At 41.0% G+C, this 19,695-nt stretch overlaps 1 protein-coding gene across 5 annotated transcripts in view; it reads right to left on the bottom strand.

The window, feature by feature from the left end:
- The window catches only part of frmd4ba (FERM domain containing 4Ba), a 53,800-nt gene that overhangs the window by 5,236 nt on the left and 28,869 nt on the right, over positions 1-19,695 (bottom strand). For 4 of the 5 annotated variants that reach the window (XM_018734136.2, XM_018734137.2, XM_018734135.2 and 1 more), the window contains exons 4-19: positions 19,041-19,133; positions 18,579-18,663; positions 15,800-15,856; positions 15,104-15,126; positions 10,292-10,375; positions 9,180-9,245; positions 8,698-8,755; positions 8,090-8,176; positions 3,250-3,326; positions 2,645-2,783; positions 2,056-2,197; positions 1,739-1,872; positions 1,524-1,640; positions 851-1,079; positions 458-514; positions 213-345 (exon numbers count right to left, since the gene is read on the bottom strand). In XM_018734136.2, coding sequence (XP_018589652.2) covers positions 213-345; positions 458-514; positions 851-1,079; positions 1,524-1,640; positions 1,739-1,872; positions 2,056-2,197; positions 2,645-2,783; positions 3,250-3,326; positions 8,090-8,176; positions 8,698-8,755; positions 9,180-9,245; positions 10,292-10,375; positions 15,104-15,126; positions 15,800-15,856; positions 18,579-18,663; positions 19,041-19,133 — 1,581 coding nt within the window. Of the gene's footprint in view, positions 1-212; positions 346-457; positions 515-850; positions 1,080-1,523; positions 1,641-1,738; positions 1,873-2,055; positions 2,198-2,644; positions 2,784-3,249; positions 3,327-4,192; positions 4,829-8,089; positions 8,177-8,697; positions 8,756-9,179; positions 9,246-10,291; positions 10,376-15,103; positions 15,127-15,799; positions 15,857-18,578; positions 18,664-19,040; positions 19,134-19,695 lie in introns of those variants that run through there. The other variant, XM_018734138.2, reaches the window with a different exon arrangement.

The following is a 19,695-nucleotide window of genomic DNA, read 5'->3' as shown; positions in this document are numbered from 1 at the left end:
CGTACGCCTTTGTGGTCAGGCAGCAACATGCTTATTTGCCTCTATTTTTAAATCCAAACAGAGCTTGAACTGATAAGGTGAGACTACAGGGGCAGCTGGAAGGAATGTAGTCCTGCATTTTTCCCCCTTCCCCAACCAGGTTCATACTGGCCACTACAATAGAGGCCCTCAAAAAACAGCTTATCTGCTTGTATGAGTGGGGGTAGCCCTACCTGCCAAAGCCTATGTCCTGGTGCTGATCATTGGCTGAGGCCCGGCGATCAGGGTGGTACTCAAGGACCTCCGAGGATGGGGGGGAGTACTGAACAGACCGTGATCGCTGCCTCTGAGCTCCGACTGGCTCGTCTGGTCAAACAGGAAAGATGGAGGATCAGGAATATGCACTTTTTGGATGACAGGCAGAAAATATCACAGGGCGATAGTATACAGTAGCAGACATTACTACTGACACACTCACCGTCATCCAGAACCAAGCTGTCAGCTAAAGAGTTCAGTTCAAAAGGGAGGGTCTCGTCTGAGAGCAAGACAGATGTCAGAAGTCAAAGTCACAGAAATACCCAAGAAAATGTACTATTTGTATGTACCATGGTTTCTTCCTGTGGACTATGTACTCAGTTATTGCAAGCATGTTGAAATAGAGCTGAAGTTCAATTAAAAGCACTGGCAGGACCACCACATAAATCAGTGTCCTGTCAGAAGCAAAACTGAAACAACATCCCCAAAGACATTCTTTCAAACTAGTACAGACAAGGGGTAAGAAATACAATGAAAAAACCTTCAATCAAACCACAGGGAAGAGAAAAAGAAGTTCAAGATATTCAAATCATGTATATTCATACAGCTCTCTCACCTGCTATGATCAAGGACGCTCTTTGCGTAGGCTTCTTGCCCGTTTTGATGCGGTATTCATTGATTTCGTCCTCAATTTCCTGAAGCTTCCTCATGGCATCCAGCAGGTTTTTCCTCCTCTTTTTCTTCACTGTCTTACAGAGCTCGGACTCTCCAGCCAGCTTCTTCGCTGCCTCTACTATCTTTTGCTGCAAGGCAAAGCGGCCCTCCAAGGTTCTCAGGTGGGAGTCCTGCAAGACAAGTCAAACATCATCTGGTCAAACATCTACATGAAAAGTTTCTCATTATTAGCCTTATTATCATTAGTAATTAATATTCATATGTGGAGAGAAGTTTCTAGAGACACCTTATGTATTCACCAGAAGTAAAATAAACTCAGTATTAAACTATTTAACTGATGCCTTTGTCCAAGGCAACTTAAAATGATAAACAAGCAATTCTGCAATTTTTCCCTTTAAATAGCAGAGTTTAGATTACATTGTGTAAAATTAGCAACTAAATAGTAGCTGTCCTTTACCATTAAACACTATTTTACTACTCGTTTAGACTGAAATGTCTTAACTTCACACCCAAAGTGTGTGCCACGAATGAAGTATCTAGTCTGTATAATGCCAATTACTATACATCTCACACATTGAGTCAATGCTAGTGTTTGGTGTCCCTCAAATATTAACCTGGTCATAAGGAAAAACGTTGTCCAGTTTGAATGTGGTGCCCACTCTACGGCGGACCTGAGGGGGTTTTTCTCCAGAGGCCAGAGGATACTCCTTAGGAAGTCTGCCTGTTAGTTCCTGATAACACAAAGTACAATTAAGCATTAGTTCAGACCCAAGCTTTCCTATAAATATACATGTAGGTTTGAGAAGAAAGTACAGTCAGCAAGGCGTACAGCTTCTCTCAGACAGATCTTCTTAAGTTCCTCAATCTTCAGAGCCAGGACGTCCTGCAGCTCTTTCTCCTTCTTCTTCAGTTCCGAGATCTTCTCCTTTTTCTGCTCCTCATTCGCCTCGGAGTCAGCTGAGCCTGCGCAACACAAACCCAATATTTTGCTATTTACTTCAAAGTCCTTTTCAGCACAGGAAAAAAGGGTTTTACAGATGTGTATTTGCATTCACAGGGCAAGCATAGAGATGCACACATTGTATAGATCTCTTATGCTTTGTGAAACTTGGGAAAAGAATGCTACTAAATGCACTAAAAACATACCTGCTGAAACTAGGCTACCGTTGCTGGCCATGATGAACCTGTCTTTGCCGTCCATAACTCCCAGTTTACTGGTTCGGGGTGCTCCTGCCTCAGTCAGATCCAAGGCAATGTCGCCCAAGCTCCGTGCTGTGCTTATTTTGGCCTAGGGAAGGAAAACAATTGCCTTATGCTGACATTTTATGATTGCCACTGAGTTGTCCATGCTTTACACAGAAAGCTCTTAAATATCATCTACTACACAGTAGGGATACTCCTAGTAGAGAGTAGGTCCATTTACTCTGTTCCCCCAAAGCCATTCCTTCCTGTGAAATGGCTACAATGAAGGACTCATGGGTTCTTCCCCAGATATGCCTACATTCCCTCAAACTTAACAGTACAAGAATCCAGATGTTTAAGCAAGGAAAAGAACTTGCTTTGCTTTATAAAAAAAAACAGTATTTCCCCATAAATGCAATATACCACTAAGGACAGTAGAAACCAAGCACAACAACACTAAGCAATGCTACGCTAAAATAAATCACAGTTAAACTGAGATGACTTTAGAGAATGATGGGGATTCCATCTATGGAAAGCAGTGTGGCAAACTCACCTTGCTCTGCTTACGGTCAAGGTAGAACTGGTGCTGGCTGATGGCCATAGCCCAAATGGTTTTGATCAGAGAGTGGCTAGCATACCATGTGTGGATGACCAGGCCCGCCTGCCCAAACGTGCGTCTGGAAACGGTCCTCCTGCAGGTACATTCATAGGCATAGTTACCCCCAGGAGTTTACAAATGCAGGGAAGAGATGACTCACTGCAAAAGTAGCTTCAACTCATTGATCACAAGGTAAAAGCATGCATATTTTTAACCTGTTTTAAAGAGGAATACAATTCATTAGTCTACCCACCCCACAGAAGAATTGGATAAATCATATTTATGGAACTCTTATTTCAAAGAATGAAGAAACAGCTTGTACAAAGGCAAGCATAAAGAAAGTAATTTATTGCTGTCAGAAGGGTTTCAGTTTTTCGCTCAAAACTGTTGTCACGTAAAGATCCAAATGCGATTAGTATTCTCGTAACAGTGTAAAGGTTTCATCTGCAAAATGAATTGTTTTACACTTTAATATTTAAGCAAATGCTATTTAAATGAGTAGCTAACTATTAATCTAGTCTAGCAACACATACAGACATCACCCCTTTCAATCTGCTAACCTGTGAGGATCGTTCACCTCAACAGCAAATTTCTTCTCCCGAAAATACAGGTTTTCCAGCTGCTTCCACTGGAACAACTATGGGAATGAAACATATTATTTGGTACAGGTGTATTACCAGGAACAAAAAAAAAAAAAAAACACACACACACACACACACACACACTTACAGAAGGTGAAGTTGTGCGTTTTAAGATGTTTGCAACTCACCATTTTAAAAACAAAACAACCACTTCACAAAAACTGCTTGGCCCTACTAGTCCAAGAAATTTAACACTTGTGAATAACACATTTTTGAGCCTTGTTGTAATAAAGCCCAACCAGATACCAGAAAACTAATTATTCAGTCATGTTTCAAGCAGACAAGACTTTCAACTTTACTGTCTCATGTGACAGAAATCTGAGGATCTTGAAAATGCAATTAGAACTGGATATAAAAGACATCCCAACACACGTTGTATTTAATTAAGCCTTGTGAGACTGATTTTTTTCCAATCTGCCTACAGCAGGGCTGCAAACAACAGGACACAGCATGTAGCACTGGAGAAACAGCTGCAAGAACGTACCATTGATGACACTTGTAGAGTTTCTGACAGTAAGTTAGATGGTATTAGTATAAAGCTAATCTTGCTCTCTCATAGACAGTCTTACACACGAATATTTCAAAATGTAAAACTAATTTTATATTTGTACCCAATGAACAGGCTCTTATATTAAAAATTATAAGTTGGACCTTTCCTCAGAAGGACATGACATGACTATCTTATAAACTCTAACAGACCAATACTTTTATGAAACTATACAAAGCATAAGATAAATATTGAAATGTGCTAACATATGCATATTACCATCTCAAATAAGCACAGAAACATGCTTATTTATATACTCTATCAGCGAGCGTATTCATAGGATAGATGGCACAAAACGCAGAATGCAGTGCTTACCTTTAGTTCCCTGACTTTTAAATCACTTGCAAATGAGCCGAACTGTACTGTATCCACAAGTATATTTCCCACAGGGCTAATGCTTCCTTCAACAATACTCTCGACTGTTCTCAGAAAGCCCAAAAGGTGTTGCAAGAGTTTCAGTAGTGAAAGCTCCACCCACACCCACCTCCACTCTGACATCACCAGCTTTCCGGTTCTCTCTCTCCCACCTTTGGGTGGATCAGTGCTACCCCATGCTTGCTCCAGGCTCTCTCACTCGCTATCTCTTTTTCATGGACCAAAACCATCTCAGCTACTTGGCTCCCACTTCCACAGAGAAACCCGCAAAACTGGTTCCGTGAACACAAAGGCGTTCTTGCTATTGACCTTCCTGGGAAGAAACTATTTACTTTCTTTTCAGCCTGGCGTAAACATTCATAGCTGGTGGATTAATCTTTGCTGGCACACAGACACCCTGGTGGTTTATTTCCTTGTTGAAGATATTTTCTGAATGCAGCCATAACTCCAGTTCTGTATACCTTCCTACCCTCAGCCCCCTGACTGACAAAACTTCCTCCCATGAGAAATATTTCTGGAATCCACAACTGCTGTCTAATCATTAATGATCAGTTTCTGTAGCACTATGGGAAAACGGACAACCACAGTGTTAGTGAAAACACCTAGTGAAAAGAAAGGATCTCCCCCCAAAAAAATTGAACTTATACTGAGATTCAAAGAAGTATTCAAAAATGAAAAACACCTCGCAGCCAAACATTTTTACAAACTTCCATCCTGGGTCCTATTTAAACACCCATTCTGTCAGAAATTATTGCAAATCCTCTCGAAGCCCAAACTCCAAATGGAACAAAACCAGGAGGGGAAATACTGAACTTGGACAGATCACCCAAGCCTATACTGTAAATCTGTATATCCACAGGAAAGGTCACATTATGCAAAAGTGCTCCAAAATGTACTGGGGGGCGCGGTGGCGCAGTGGGTTGAACAGGGTCCTGCTCTCTAGTGGGTCTGGGGTTCGAGTCCCGCTTGGGGTACCTTGTGACGGACTGGCGTCCCGTCCTGGGTGTGTCCCCTCCCCCTCCGGCCTTACGCCCTGTGTTGCCGGGTAGGCTCCGGTTCCCCGTGACCCCATATGGGACAAGCGGTTCAGAAAATGTGTGCGCGCTCCAAAAATGTACTGAAGGACACAGATGTATGACAGCTTCTCTTAGCAGAGTCCCAGACCTGGATCCTGTGCCCAAACTGCACAGGATTTATTCCACAAATGCCAATGGAAACATTTAATCCATAATTCAAATACCTTAAGAGTCTAAGTCCTTTGGAACATTATCTCAAGGTACATTATTTCCTGCAGCACTGTTTTGTGATCTTCAAAAAATGATAAAGATTAACAGTAGCCTGAAGCAGCTCCAGCTGGTAAGTTATGAAGCATAACATTGATACAACAGCAGTGTGAACTTCAACAGTTCTGCATCTTAGTACACACAAACCACACAGGCAGAAAAAACCAACAGAATTCACTCCCTCCCTCAGTATGACTCAAGGGTTTGTACGGAAGTAATCACCAAATCCTCCTGTACACTCACATGACTGGCTATGAAGAGACTGTCAAAATACGTGCAAGATGTGACACATCAATACATTCCATGTTCATATTTGAGGGGAAAAAAACTGATGCCGATAGTCCTTTCATTTATTAACTCATATCCATGTAACTTTAAACAGTATCTGTCTGAACAAGAAGTCAAATTTAATAACATCAATAGATGTGTGTTGAAACATGAAACAAAGGATTTGCCAATTAAAACTTTCTGCCCATGTTTCATGCACTCCCAGGACTATAATATGTGGAATGCACATGGATACAAAGAGACAACCTCTGGTTATTTGTTCCACTGGTGTACCTTGAATTTCTGAGAATGATGTAAGACAGAATGCTTGGAATCAGAGAGACTGAGGTATATTCCAAGCCTGGCCTTACCTACCTGAGAGTGAACAAGATCAGCCCCGAAGTACCGGCTGCTATCTGTTCAGCTGTTATACAATGTATGACAAAGCTCGGCAGTGCTCTGCAAACCGCGCCCATTTCATCACATCCCTGACACACAAGCAGGTGTGTGGAGAGTTGTACATTTCCACAATTGCTCCAGCTTTCAAAGCACCACTCAGCCAACTGAACGGCAGCACAGATGACAGTATATCTCCCCTACGTAGAAGAGGTTGGGCCATAGCAAAGAAACTGGGGTTTCAACAAAGCCCACTTCTGGTGGCAACACAAAGCAATGTTCCCTTCAGTATTCCTTTAAATAATGAAACAGCCACTTAACATCATTAGCTACTGTTTAAAGGACAAATTACAGTTCAGTCATCTGGTTAAAATTCCCCAACCCCAAATACTGCAATGCAGCTTTCCTGGCACTGAAAGACAGTAAAGCATTGGAAAAAAGGGTCATCTGAAGTGAGTGCAGCCAGCAGCACAGGAAGACACATTTTGTGCCAGATGCTTTGCTTCAGGGTTGCATATATTAACCCTCCCTTGGCTTTATTCCTTTATTATGTATCTTTAATGAGCCTACACAAACTCTACATCACAGACAACACCTGCTGATGTCAGTTCTGGATGCGCAAATGTTTCCTCTGCAGTCCTCCTCCAGCAATTATGCCATTTATTGAAATGTTTTGTTTGACCATAATAGCATAAATATTGTATGCTGCTAATGCTTAGTCTGCTGCAAAGATAACTCTATAAAAACATCCATGAACATAAGATATTACCCAGGAACTTATGTTACAAACTGCCAGCAGTCAGTCTGACTAACTACATGAAATAAACTCCATTACAAATGCCAACTGTAAAGACAATAATGCCTTTGAAATGTACACTTTGAAGTTTTTTCAGTGTGAAAACCCTGCCATCCCCTTATCGTGGAATAAACTAAAGCAACAGTGTCTTTAGGAGGCGCTTTCAGCATCCCTGCTAAGGTAATTGTGTTTTATTGCTTGATCAATTGTTTGTTCTCTCTGAGAAACACACAATGACAGACAGCTTTGCATAATGAGCTCCACATGCTGTGAGCAGAGAGGATTGAAGGGGCTCACAGTGAATACAAAGGCCACCAGCCTCATAGGAAGCACACTGAATATTCGTCAGATGACAAGCCTTTTAATATCAGGATGCTAAACTTTGCACAATATGAGTCCATATGGCCTGATAACTACAGGAGAGTTTTGTCCGGGAGATCCTCATCACATATCCCAAAGCTCACCGTCCAAAGCAGGTGGGGGGCAGGGTGCGTAGCACAGCAAGTGAAGACCCCCCCCCCCCCCCCTCATGACACCAGCTGGCAGGGCACCAAGGACAGCCTTCCAGGCTACATTCCCTATGGCATGCCATAATTACACCTTGCCAAGAGTTTTGGAAAAGAAAAGAAATGTGAGCACCTCGGTTTAATCCTGTGGCATTTGGTGCTGCAGCACACCCAGCTATGGGTACTGAGACCTAATGATTAGCAATGCATTGAGAAATGGTGGGCAGGACAGGAAGTAAACCACTTAAAAGGTAGTATTAAACATAAGTATTTTACTGTATTATTTTAGACCCTTGTCTAAGTTACAACTTAATATATTTAAATCACTGACATTTTATGGCTTCTGAAATTGAGCACATACTAAAAACACTGGAAGAAGAAGCTCTCATATTCTCTAACCTTAGACATCCCACGCACTCTAACACCCCAGCCTGCCTCACAGCCTTCTCGCACCCGATTAGTGCGCAAACCATAAATTCTTCGTGGCTGTCATTTACAGTTGAGTAGAAAATTAACTACCCCATGGGGAGCGGTGAGATGGGTCACTGAGTGTGCGAATTAAAGAAAAATGAAGAGCCATCTGCAGTACCTTTCTTGGTTTTAGCTTGTCTTGTAAATCGTATTGGCCGATGCCTTTATAGCTGACTCCCAGCCACCAGGGGATCCCTTGTTTGTCCTGTAAAAGGAGAAAGTGCCCATTATATTGACACCTTAAATGCAGCAGCTTTAAAGAAAAATAAGAGGATGGTAGGAATACAAGAACGAATGTGTCAGCCACAAAAAGTACTAATACATTTGAATTGTTCCAAAATTATCATTACTAGCATGTCATTTGAATGTCTGTTCAAGACACAAAGAATAAATGGCTAATTTTACAAAAATGTTCCAGCTGAAAAACATAGGCATAAACAATAAGGTAGACTATGTTAAAACTATTCGTATCTCAGAAAAAGTATGTCAATTTATATAACTAAAGTACCATCAAAATGTACAAATAACATTCATCTTGGATCCCTCAACTTTGGTGAGCTTCATGAATTCAGTACTGTACAGTAAACAGTAAGAGTTAACATTCAGTGAAAACATCACTAGCATCAGAAAAGCTGTTACCAGAATACCTAAATAAACGTCAGTCAAAAACTCTCCTGGAAAAGGAAGCCATCAACACCGAAACATTTTATAGCAATATATTTTTACCTTTACTTCATAATAATGAACGCCATATGTTGGTAGGGATTCCACCAAAGTCAAATACCTACAAAAAAGAAATGAGAACTTACACAAGTTAATAAATCCTTGTGTAGATTATAGAACTCACTTAAGTTATCTTAAAGGCTTAATAGTATTCAACACTGAAGTAAGTTTTTTTTAATCTATATTGTTAAATATCTTTTTTTTTTGCTGATGATATGTCAATAGAAGTAGCTCTATCCATTTCTTTCGGCCTTGGCAGAGAGGAGAAAGTTAACTGATCAAGTGAGGGACACATGCTGTGCTTGTAACAGGTAACCTCTCTGTAACCCACTCGAAAGTGAAGAATAAAAACATTCACCTCAGATGAGACGTGCCAAACCTTCAGTTGAAGTCTACAACAGACAGTGCACTAAGCTGTGTACTGTTATTGGTAAATCTCTGCACACTCCTCCTCATCACACAGATGAACAAAGCATTCCCCTTACTGCACAATGGCCTGTCCTCGAGTGAGTCCTTTCAGCTTCTTGTAATGCTCTATCACTCTGTCTTCACTGCCAAGAGATGACAGAAAACCTTGATCAAAACATCACTCAGGCATGAGGAAGCTGAAGCATATGCCAATGTCTCAGCAACAGCGTTGCTTACAAGGCTTGTCGCACCCACGAGAACAGCAGCTGTCTGGATGACGGAACAAGAACATCCTGCATTACCTAGTTTAATGTACACCCATCGCCCCCTCCACCCTCTACACACACCTCAGAGGAATCGCCTCCCCACAGCTATTTATCCAAGGAGCAAGCGATTTGCATTCCACTGTTGCCACTGATCTAGCTCCAGCTGTTATCCATCATGGGGGAGCAGCCCCTAATAGACCCAGAAATGTGACCCAGGGCTGTACAAGAACCCTTCATCGTAGCCCTGGGCGAGGCCCATGATGTCAGGACATCGCTGACAGTGTGAGCTCCGACACAAATGATATTAACAGAGTGCCTTTATTCATTTGGCCCATCCGAGATGGGGCACCCATGGCAGCTAATCAAATTAAACTGTTGCCTTGAGCATCTGAGTGTAATGCTGTGATATTCCATTCAGGCACCAAAAAAAAAAAAAAAAAAAAAAAAAAAAAACATTAGTCCCTAGGCCATGTGGAGGACTTCCTTAAACATACGATGATCTGATCAAACAACCCTTAAATCCAAAACACAGGAATCAGGGCTTTCAATACTAGGAATATATTTACATTTATTCATTTAGCAGACACTTTTGTCCAAAGCGACGTACATCTCAGCGAAAGTACAATTTATGCATTACATTGAGAGAAGGAGACATAGCTGCAGACATGAAAGTCTCAAGCAAACCTAGTTTGTTCCCTACCACTTGCTACAATATATGGAATATATGGAGCAAAGCAAAAGTCCTGCACATTCCATAAAGTTATTCCAGTTACAGTTTTAAAAATTCTAGCTTAATCCTAATATCTACGTCTACAAAAGCTGTTGGCATCACAAGACCCCAAAGTCTGATTGCCAAATAAAAACCAGTAGGACATTTTCCTGCATCAGACAACCTAATGACAGTAACAAGTGAAAGTTCCTACCAGTACGCAAGTGATGGATGCTCCTTCAGGACCTTGGTAGGAAGTGTGGGCAACTTCTTCAGGTCTGCTCTAGTGTTCTCATCACTGCAAATAAACAGGAAGAAGTAAACTGATGACTGCCCTCATGAATAGATAAATCAACCCTTCACTGGAAGACCTGCTCATCAGAAATCTAATTTTGGTGTTGCTCAGATAAGATATTCCTCGTCTTCCAGATCTAAGATATTATTCCTACAGACTCTGAAAATGGATAACATTACAAACAACTGTGATGACAAACAGCATTTCTAAGGTAACCCCTTTGAGAAACACGTGATGATGGTGCTTAAGAGTAAGGATAATCAGTGTTGACGGCTTCTGTATTGTTATCAAGACATCAAATCTTGGCATACTGGTTTACGACTGAAATTCTTACCCTTAAAGCATGAAAAGTATAACAAAAAGCAGAAGAAAATATTCTCTTTATTTCATGTTTAACTTTGAAGAGTCACGTTGCACAAACCGTGGTTAATCCTCATTTAAGTTGTGCCAAGTTCTTTTGTAGATAGAGACTGGTCCTAGATTATGCCAACAGTAAATCTGCTTGAAGAGGAACCCAGAGGTAAAAATATATGTTCTTGTCAGGGCATGTTTTCTGTCTGTAAGTACAATGCCTTGAAAAGTTGTTTTGTAAGCTTCAATAATATTCTTTTCTGCCAAAAAAATTTAGCTGTTTAAATCTCTCCTTTTGATCAGCTAGTACCAATAACCACAAAGCAGTGAGTATACTAAAAATATAATCCTAGGTATTACAAAATGTGAAAAATTAAACCCATCTTTACTCTAGTTTTCAGTTAATTATTGTCTAAAAAGGTAGACCACCTTTAAGGTCTTATATCGCCATCATTTCCTGATGTAGCACATGAAGACAATGAAAGACACACATTGTCAGGTGGTCTTCAGAAGATATACGGAGTTGTTCTGCTAAATATTTTGCAGGGCGAGCCACTTCCTGTTATTATATGTCCTTTCAGGTAGAAAGGACAACCTCACTACATAAGAATGCATAAATAAACAGTGACATGAAGGCACTCAGGCTAGAAATGAGTCTACCACAGACAAGAGCATTGTAATGATGAACACAGTGATTAAGTGTATTTCGCCACATCTAGATTATGCAACACAGATCCTTTGACATAGCATATTTGGAGAGCATGTCCAGTCCCAAGACTAAAACAAAATTTAAAAGCTTAATGACCAAATAGTTAGAGTCCAGCAGCACAAGCCACTTGACTCCTACACCATCTCTTCAGACCATATTTATCACGCAACCAATACTGCCACACTTGAGACAGCCATTACAGATGAATAATATACCACTGAAAACATGTGATGGATAAATCAAGGTTTTTGTTTACATCAAGAAAGCCAACAAAGCATTTACTACCCTCTATCACACAACAGTCTATTTGGATTACATCCCAGCCAGGTATTTAATACCTCATGAACCTGTGAACCTGGCAGTGTCAGTGTCCATTGGTGAGAAGTGATTCATTCATCAGGAGAGCATTGCAAAAGGCTTTTCAACTTTTAAAAAGAAGAACAAGCAGGCCTGCACTGGGAAACAAAGACCATTCAGAATGAGCAGCTGACGCTGCAATGCTGCAAGATGCTGAGTAACCCGCAGCAACTTTCACCAAAGCAGGACTAAACACTCCATCCTAAGAACATGGACTTTTCCAGTCAAACCATAAGCTATTTCTACAATTGTTTTAAACTACCACAACCACAAAATTAAACAAGCAAAACAAAATTTCAACACAAGCTCATGACAAACAACTTTGCTTACTAGAACCAAATAATTCTGAGTCAAAAGATTAAAACGTGATTTTAACATGGTTGTTGTGTCTGCCTGTTCCTCTGCTCTAGACAGAGAACTGTCTTTGATCGCAGTAACAACTCAGTATTTGATTATACAAAGTTTCCAGAGAGGCAGCTCTGTATTTTAACAACCTGAGGAACATTTTAGTGCACTCCTGTCAGCAATCTGGAATTCATTAGAAAATCTGCTGTGTCACAGCCTTTAAGGGTAATCTTCCCCACCTGCTAAGCAAGCGGAGCCAGGAGGCTTCAGCAGAGGTGCTACTGCTTGAGGCTTCCAGAGGTGGCCAGATACACAAAAACATCTACAAATAATGAGGACACAGGGACATTGTGTTTGATAATGCGGCACCATCAGGACAGAAGGTAACATTTGAAGACAGCTTCTGCGGTGTCAGAAAGGTGACTAACTGAAATATATTGAACAACTGCAAGTCGAAGCACACAAGAATACATTGATGGTCACAAAACAGCATCCAGAAGTGTGTTTTTCTTGTTTGCTAATAAGCCTTACCCAAGCGAAACAGATGTACACACATTTAAGCCATTTTATTACGCACTTATATTATCTCAGTGGATATGGATAAGAATTACATTCTTTCCTCTAAAATACCCTTTTCCATCAGTAAAAAATCTATTTTAAGATTCTCTATCTAAATCGTGTCAGAAAATGAATAATGACTCAAATTAGGCTTGACTGTGGAACACAGATTAATGGCGACAGGCTGCTCAAAGCCTGGAACAGGGTGGGAGATGACAATTATAGCCCCCCCCCGTACTCAAGTGTCAGTTGAGACCAAGGCGTCACAAACCTCCCCGGCACCCAGACCAGGTCTTGACTCCCACACACCTAATCTCAGGGCCCCAGGGCCCTTGCTATAGCGTGCCAAAAGAAACACAGGTTTAACGAGGAGGACCCGTGAACTTTCACCCACAAGAGTGAAAACAAGGGGGGGAGGTAAAGACTCTACATTCACATACAATACGGGAACATGATCATCTTCCATCCCTTCATTCATCCACAAAGATTCCAATTCCAATAGTATCTTTTTAAAGTGCAACACCCTCCCCTCCCCAGGGAGTGATCCTCAAAAGTTAGGCACATGCTCACACAGCTACTTTAAAGTGAAGTCCTCAGTGAAGAACACTGATAGTAATAAAAAACAGTATTCAAAACACTTCCAAAAACATTACACCGACAAACCATACTGACACATTTTAAGATCAACTATGAACCTGTACTGTACACAACCATACAGGTAATGAATAAATCACCATTTTCAAATAATGAGCCAGCCAGGCTAGTCCACCAGCTAACATCTAAAACATCTAAGTTCCACCTTTGTATAGTAACCCCCCTTCCCACTTCTACCTGACACAGTAACATGATTAGATAAATTTAACAGCTGTGTGCCAGTGACTGAAGCAGGAACACAAACTGGGAGAAAAAAAAAAAAAAAAAAAAAAACCTACCCTCTGATGTGTGTCCTTTTACAAAGCTGCAATTCTCAACCAAACCTCTGCTCCATACATTTTGGGACCATCAAGGATGCATGTATGTACTAGCAAGGCAGAAAAAACAACTGTGCAGTTCAATCCACAACACTTTGGAAAGAAATTACAACCTACTGTTTCCTGACCAATGAAAAACAGTAAAATCATTAGCCAGTTAGCTAATTCCCCACACAGAAGTGAACTGACAGCTGTACACAAACAGCCAAACATGAAAACAATTCTTACATTAATGCACTAACAGAAACCCAGTTCCAACAGTATGAAGTTTCATATTCAAATTTAATAAGTTCCTTGGGTACCAGGGGCAGCCAGTAGTGCTTAGAACTACTGCCTTTGAACTCAAAGGACACAGGTTCAATTCCCACCTCCGGCTGTAGTACTCTTGAGCAAGGTAGCAGTAAAATTACTCCACTGTATAAATAATCGTAAGCTGTACATCGTAAGTCGCGTTGTAAAAAAAGCACCAGCTACATGAATAAATGTAAAATACTGTAATGCCAATATGTTTCACTATTACACTACGTTTACCATGCGGTCATGCAAGTTTTCACACAAAAACAACCCTCTGCTATCAAACATTAACTTACAGCTGTGACCTTTCAGGCTGGTGTTTGTTCACTGAGCCATGTCTAAGTGCAAGTCTGCATACTGTGGTAAATTCCTGCAAATTTCATTCAAAGGTACTCAGAAACCACTAAAATAACACAGAGCTGGGCTTCAAATACCACAATTATTACTAATATTTTTCTTAATCTGTATTTAGAGAACTACAATGTCAGGCAATCATATTCAGAATGATTTAACCTTTTATGTAGCATGTTGTAGCTATTTATAGTAAGTAGTCTGATTAAGGATTTGAACTTGGCCCCTTCAGATTGGAAGGCAAAACCCTTATCACTACACTACCCACGGCTTGGATCACCTTAAATGCAAAAATCAAACACTGAGAAGCTGTGGATTTAAGCATGGTTGAGGAGTGTGGGTGGGTGTGTGTGCTGGGAGGGCATCAGCCTGACATAAAAATACAACTGGTCAAGTGGTTCCAAGCAGCTGCTGAGGGCAAGACAGTCATGTAAGTGAAACTTCATCCTCCACTACACAAAGAACCAAGCCTCCTTCACAGGCTGAAATGTCTCATGTAGGTGACATCCTACAATCCCTGACGCAATGTTAAGTGGAAAGAAGGGAGTAACAGGTGGCGCAATGGCTTGCGATACCCCCTTATATTCAGGACCCAGGTTCGAATCCTGATCTACCATAGCACTCCCGAGCAAAGTACTTCCCTGGAATCGATACAGTAAAAATTACACAGCTGTCATAATAAGCAGCTTAACACTAAGCAATTTTGGAGAAACACATCAGATGTATTCAGAAGTAGGAAGGACAGCTAACTGCTGTCACATTTCAAAATGATATTGCACAAAATAAATGACTTACCTTGTATAGTCTCCCTTCGCCTCCTGCAGATTCATATAAATTAAATTGAAGAATGTTAACATATGACAAATATAACATCTCAGATGCCCATGCCACTCATGCTTACAAATCACACACACACACTGACTGGGAGAGTTTATTACCCAGCTAGTTACGGAAAGTGTTATTTAATAACTGTGGAACACCTAGGAAAACAGAAACTGTCGCTTCATAAATGTAAACTATGAAAAAACAGAAGGCGAAAAACTGCAGTGCAATGACTCATTCTAAACCACAGTGGGACAAATGAGACAACTGACGGTGTGCGTTACTAGATTTTCTTTTTATTCGTTGTTGTTGTTGCTGCTGCAGCAAAGAGTCTTGTACTCTGTCGTTGGTTAAGATACTAACTAAACTGAGCCAGTTAATGAAATGAGCGCAGTGCGCCGATTACCGTTATTAAACAGAGCAGATTACAAGCGGGATTTATTAGAAGAGCTCATGTTGTGTTCACTAAGCCTGTGAATGAAACGGCTTATCTGTGTGTCTGAAGTCCGTGTGAGGATGCACAGTCAGTGATATGGTTTTTTTGTTTCATTAACGTCATGATCAGCTTTGTTTGTTAGCAAAAGTGATTTTAAAAAAATAATAATACACAAACTAGCGAAGAAGAATTGCCTCAGAGTCAGACTCACTCAGTCAGTCGGGATAACTTACCTGCAACGTGTAAGCGGCTAGTTTGAAAACATGTTCGCTTTCCAACTCGATGTCACCCTGCGTTAAAATGAAGAAAAATAAAAACAAACGACTGGGTAAGTGTGTTTTAACTCCGTTAACGCCTGCCAAGTGTGTGTTTTGGGCGCTGCTGAAACCCTATGCTGCAGCAGCGGCTCTTACTACGGACGGGTGGACACGACCGTCCAGTCACTGCAGACTCAACCACGAAACAGAGAAAACGGGGGGGGGGGCTGCTTCGGTTATGTACAGAACCAACTTACATTTAAAGAAAAATACACGAAACACTGTTTTTAATTTCACACATCTGTCGGACGGTTTAGCTTCGAATTAAACGTTTTGTACGTGAACCACAGAGAGTTTTTTCGCGATTCGAAGTCGATCGCTGTGCACTTGGTACGATCCGTTCAGCAGGTTCACCGGGCTCGAGGACGTTCGCGGCACTGACCGCGATTTGAAACCTTTTTTTTTTTTTTTCTTTTTTGTCTGCGGACTTTGCTCGCGTTGCGAGTAACGGACAAAAAACGTACTCGGGCTACTCTGTTATTTCAGTTTTTAAATTCCGATAAGAATAATCGCAAGTCCTACAGTTGAAAGGAAACTCCCTAGATAAGTTTAATGCCATTATGGGAGAGAACTACATTTCTGGGTCACTCGTCGATGGAGGTCCGGGGGTGGGACGGAGGGGGACCATATGGCCCCCGTCGGCGGGGGTCTATTATCACCCCATTATCACCTCCAAAACCCCAGGATAAAATCTGCACACTTCTGTTGATCATATGCGCATACATTATGATGCAAACAATCAGAAGAACCCCCCCAGCCGAAATTAGAGAATATTCTCTATAAATGGTTTGTTTCACTTTTAAAAAGAATGAGAGAGAAAGTCTGCAATTCTACCATTTAAAAACCGTTTAATTCACGAGATTCCTCCCGGTGAACTGATTTCCTGCTGTAAAAAAATGTAAGCAAGTCTAAAATTAACCAAAGCACTTAAAATTGAGGTTCTTGCAAAAGCAAGGCAAATATCCTTCGCTTTCCAGAAAGGCAGGATCTGCGCTCCTCTCTTGAAACAAGTTCTGCATTCATGAGTCTCTTGTTCTACGTTTGAGAAGTCCACCCTCGACTAGACCAGCAGAGTAAATTTTCCAAGATTTTGCACATTTACATATGTTTAGTGATCAGAGTGGGGAAGGAGTAAAAAGGATGCTTATCAGGAAAGTAAACACTTGCAGAGGGAAGAATGGCGGAACTGACTCCCGGCCAGTAAGGTAAGTAAGGCAAGTAAGGTAACACGGTCTTGGCGGCTAAGTAATGCCCGCTGCAGTGTAACCATCATCTGCGGCGGTCTGTTAGACACCCCTGTGCTGCAGCTGTGGAGACCTGCCAAGACCGTGTGTGTATGTCTTACCGAACCGACCGTCCCGGCCTACCCTCTTTACTTTGGCTGCAATGGCCGCTCTGCTCTTTCCGGTTCTACATGCCTGATGGAGCTCCCCTTTCTCTAATTAAGAGGGAACCCCATCCAACATTTCCCTGAAACAATACGGCTTTGCCTGCGAGATCCCGGACCAAGGCTGTCTGGGGGGACTCGAGTGGTTTATCCAGGTTTCAGAGCTGGGGGACACCGTGAATCAGCCCATTGTTCCTTCCCCTGCTGTTACAGTGCAAGGTTTCAGAAAAGTCCGGGGATTTTATTTTTGAGGATTAAGGGGCTATTTAAGACTCGCCGAGAACAATCAATGCAGCCTTTGTGCAAAAAGGAATGCGACAAACAAATACGAAGAATAAAAACAAATAGGGAGGGACGGACGAGGAGTGCGAGCAGCCCCAGAAATGAGCACTCCACGCTCCGGAGTAGCCGCTGCCCGTGTTGAAACGGCTGCGTTAATGATGGCCTTCAGTTTAACAAGCTCTGGACAGTGGCCAGGGCTGGAGCTCAGGCCGCTCCTTGGCTCACGGCTCTCTTTTGCAAAGGCCTCCCAAACAAAAGGACTTGATGGCTGCCGACTGTGTTTTTGGCAATCCGTGCTGCTTTCAAGGCGCTGACATCTGGAGACATGGTCTCTCAAGTTCAGGCCTAAGTGTTTGCGACTACTTGGGAGTTTTGGGGTCCCACAGAAATTCCTTCATGGCAATTTTCCAAACATAAATGCATTTCCAAGACTATTTGCACTTAACTGAGCATATTTTTAATTAAAGGACAGAATTGGACAATTTTGCTTTTTCTTTCTGATGAAGGAAAAAGTATATTCTCCTAACACTGCTATTAATAAAAAACAAATAGACTGATAGATTGCAGAGATCCATTGTCAGATATAATTATGAGATACAGTATGTACATTTTAACTTCTGTGCAACTATACCTTCTCAGTAACTGCTTGTAATTGCTTTAAAATAGTACATGGCACAGTTGTGAAATCAGGTTGATATGAGTACATAGTAGGTGACATTCTCTCAACTTAAAACCGAGAAGTGGAAAAGAATGCATTTTTTTAAATTTTCTTCACTTGCATTAAGATACTGTACATTTCCTGGACTATTACACTGTAAATATCCAAACAAAAACAAAATGGTCAAAGTACTTAAGTCCCAGTAGTTAATGTCACTTGCAGGTTAAATTAGATTGCATTTCACAGTTACGAGTAGCTTAAATAAAATTAAAGAATATAAAATAGGAAAAACAGATATGAGAATAAGAATAAAGAATATACTTAAACATGCCAATAAAAAGAGTAGCATCAACTAAAGAACAACTTACGTTGTAAACCAAAGTCTTTGCATTCAGAAAAAATAATTCCACTGTTGTGTTCTCCTTAAGAAATGTTATACTCTCAATATAAAACCTGTAAAGAGAAGCACATAAAATGTAACGCGAACCAATTTTTTCACAAAGTACATACATACTAATATACATTATATTGTTATGCAACCAAGTTTGATGTTATCCAGGTACACTTAGGAGTATTATTTGGTATATTTACAATAACTCCAGGTGTTCTGGAAGTGTGTCAGATACACACACATTCATTGATGCCCTCTACTGGATAACACATGGCACATGAATTGCACATCTGTCCTGCTACTGTCACAAGACGAATACTCTGAACTTAATACTTCATGTCTCATAATTGTGAAGAAGGAAAAGGAAAATCCGTGCTTTCCAATGGAAAGACTCCCTAAACTGGATGTGTGTGCTCAGATCTAAGATTAAAGTGCTCACCGGACCAGGAACTTGAGAGCGATTGGACCGGTCTTCTTAGAGAAATCATGATCTAGTACTCTGCGGTCAAGCTGCAGCCACTTACACTGGCCCCTTAAAAATAAGACAAATTTAAACCAATGGTGGATCGCATAAAAATGAATGTCTTGCTGGTCAAATATTACATGACGCTGCTGAACAATGCACTTAATCTTTCAAATTACATTTACATTCATTCATACATACAGTCATAGCTGATGCATTTACTTATAATGCTAAGCTACTCACATTGATTTATCAATTTATACAGCAGGGCAATTTTTTCTGGGGCAGTTCAGGGATAGTACCTTGCTCCAGGGTATTACAGTAGGAGGTGGTACATATGCACATGTACATAAATAGCAACACACCACACAAATAGTTAAGCGCTCTAAATAGGGGAGCACAGAATACAAGCACACTGGCACACTACTGATATACTGTTTAGATATTAAATGCATATACTGTACATTTGCTATAAACATCTGCCTTCTACATGTTACTGATATTGATAGATGCATTCAAACGAGCTTCTCTTATCTTGCTTGAACAGTAAAATGACCGAGTGGCAACACTGCATGTTTCAGTCTTACTAGATGTGCTGAGCCAGGGTCTTTTTTATGTACAGACCTATTAA

The sequence above is a fragment of the Scleropages formosus genome, chromosome 22, assembly GCF_900964775.1.
Source record: "Scleropages formosus chromosome 22, fSclFor1.1, whole genome shotgun sequence".
In the NCBI taxonomy this organism is placed as follows: domain Eukaryota; kingdom Metazoa; phylum Chordata; class Actinopteri; order Osteoglossiformes; family Osteoglossidae; genus Scleropages; species Scleropages formosus.
The sequence above is the reverse complement of the archived record's forward strand: the minus strand, read 5'-3'. Positions and strand labels throughout refer to the sequence as shown.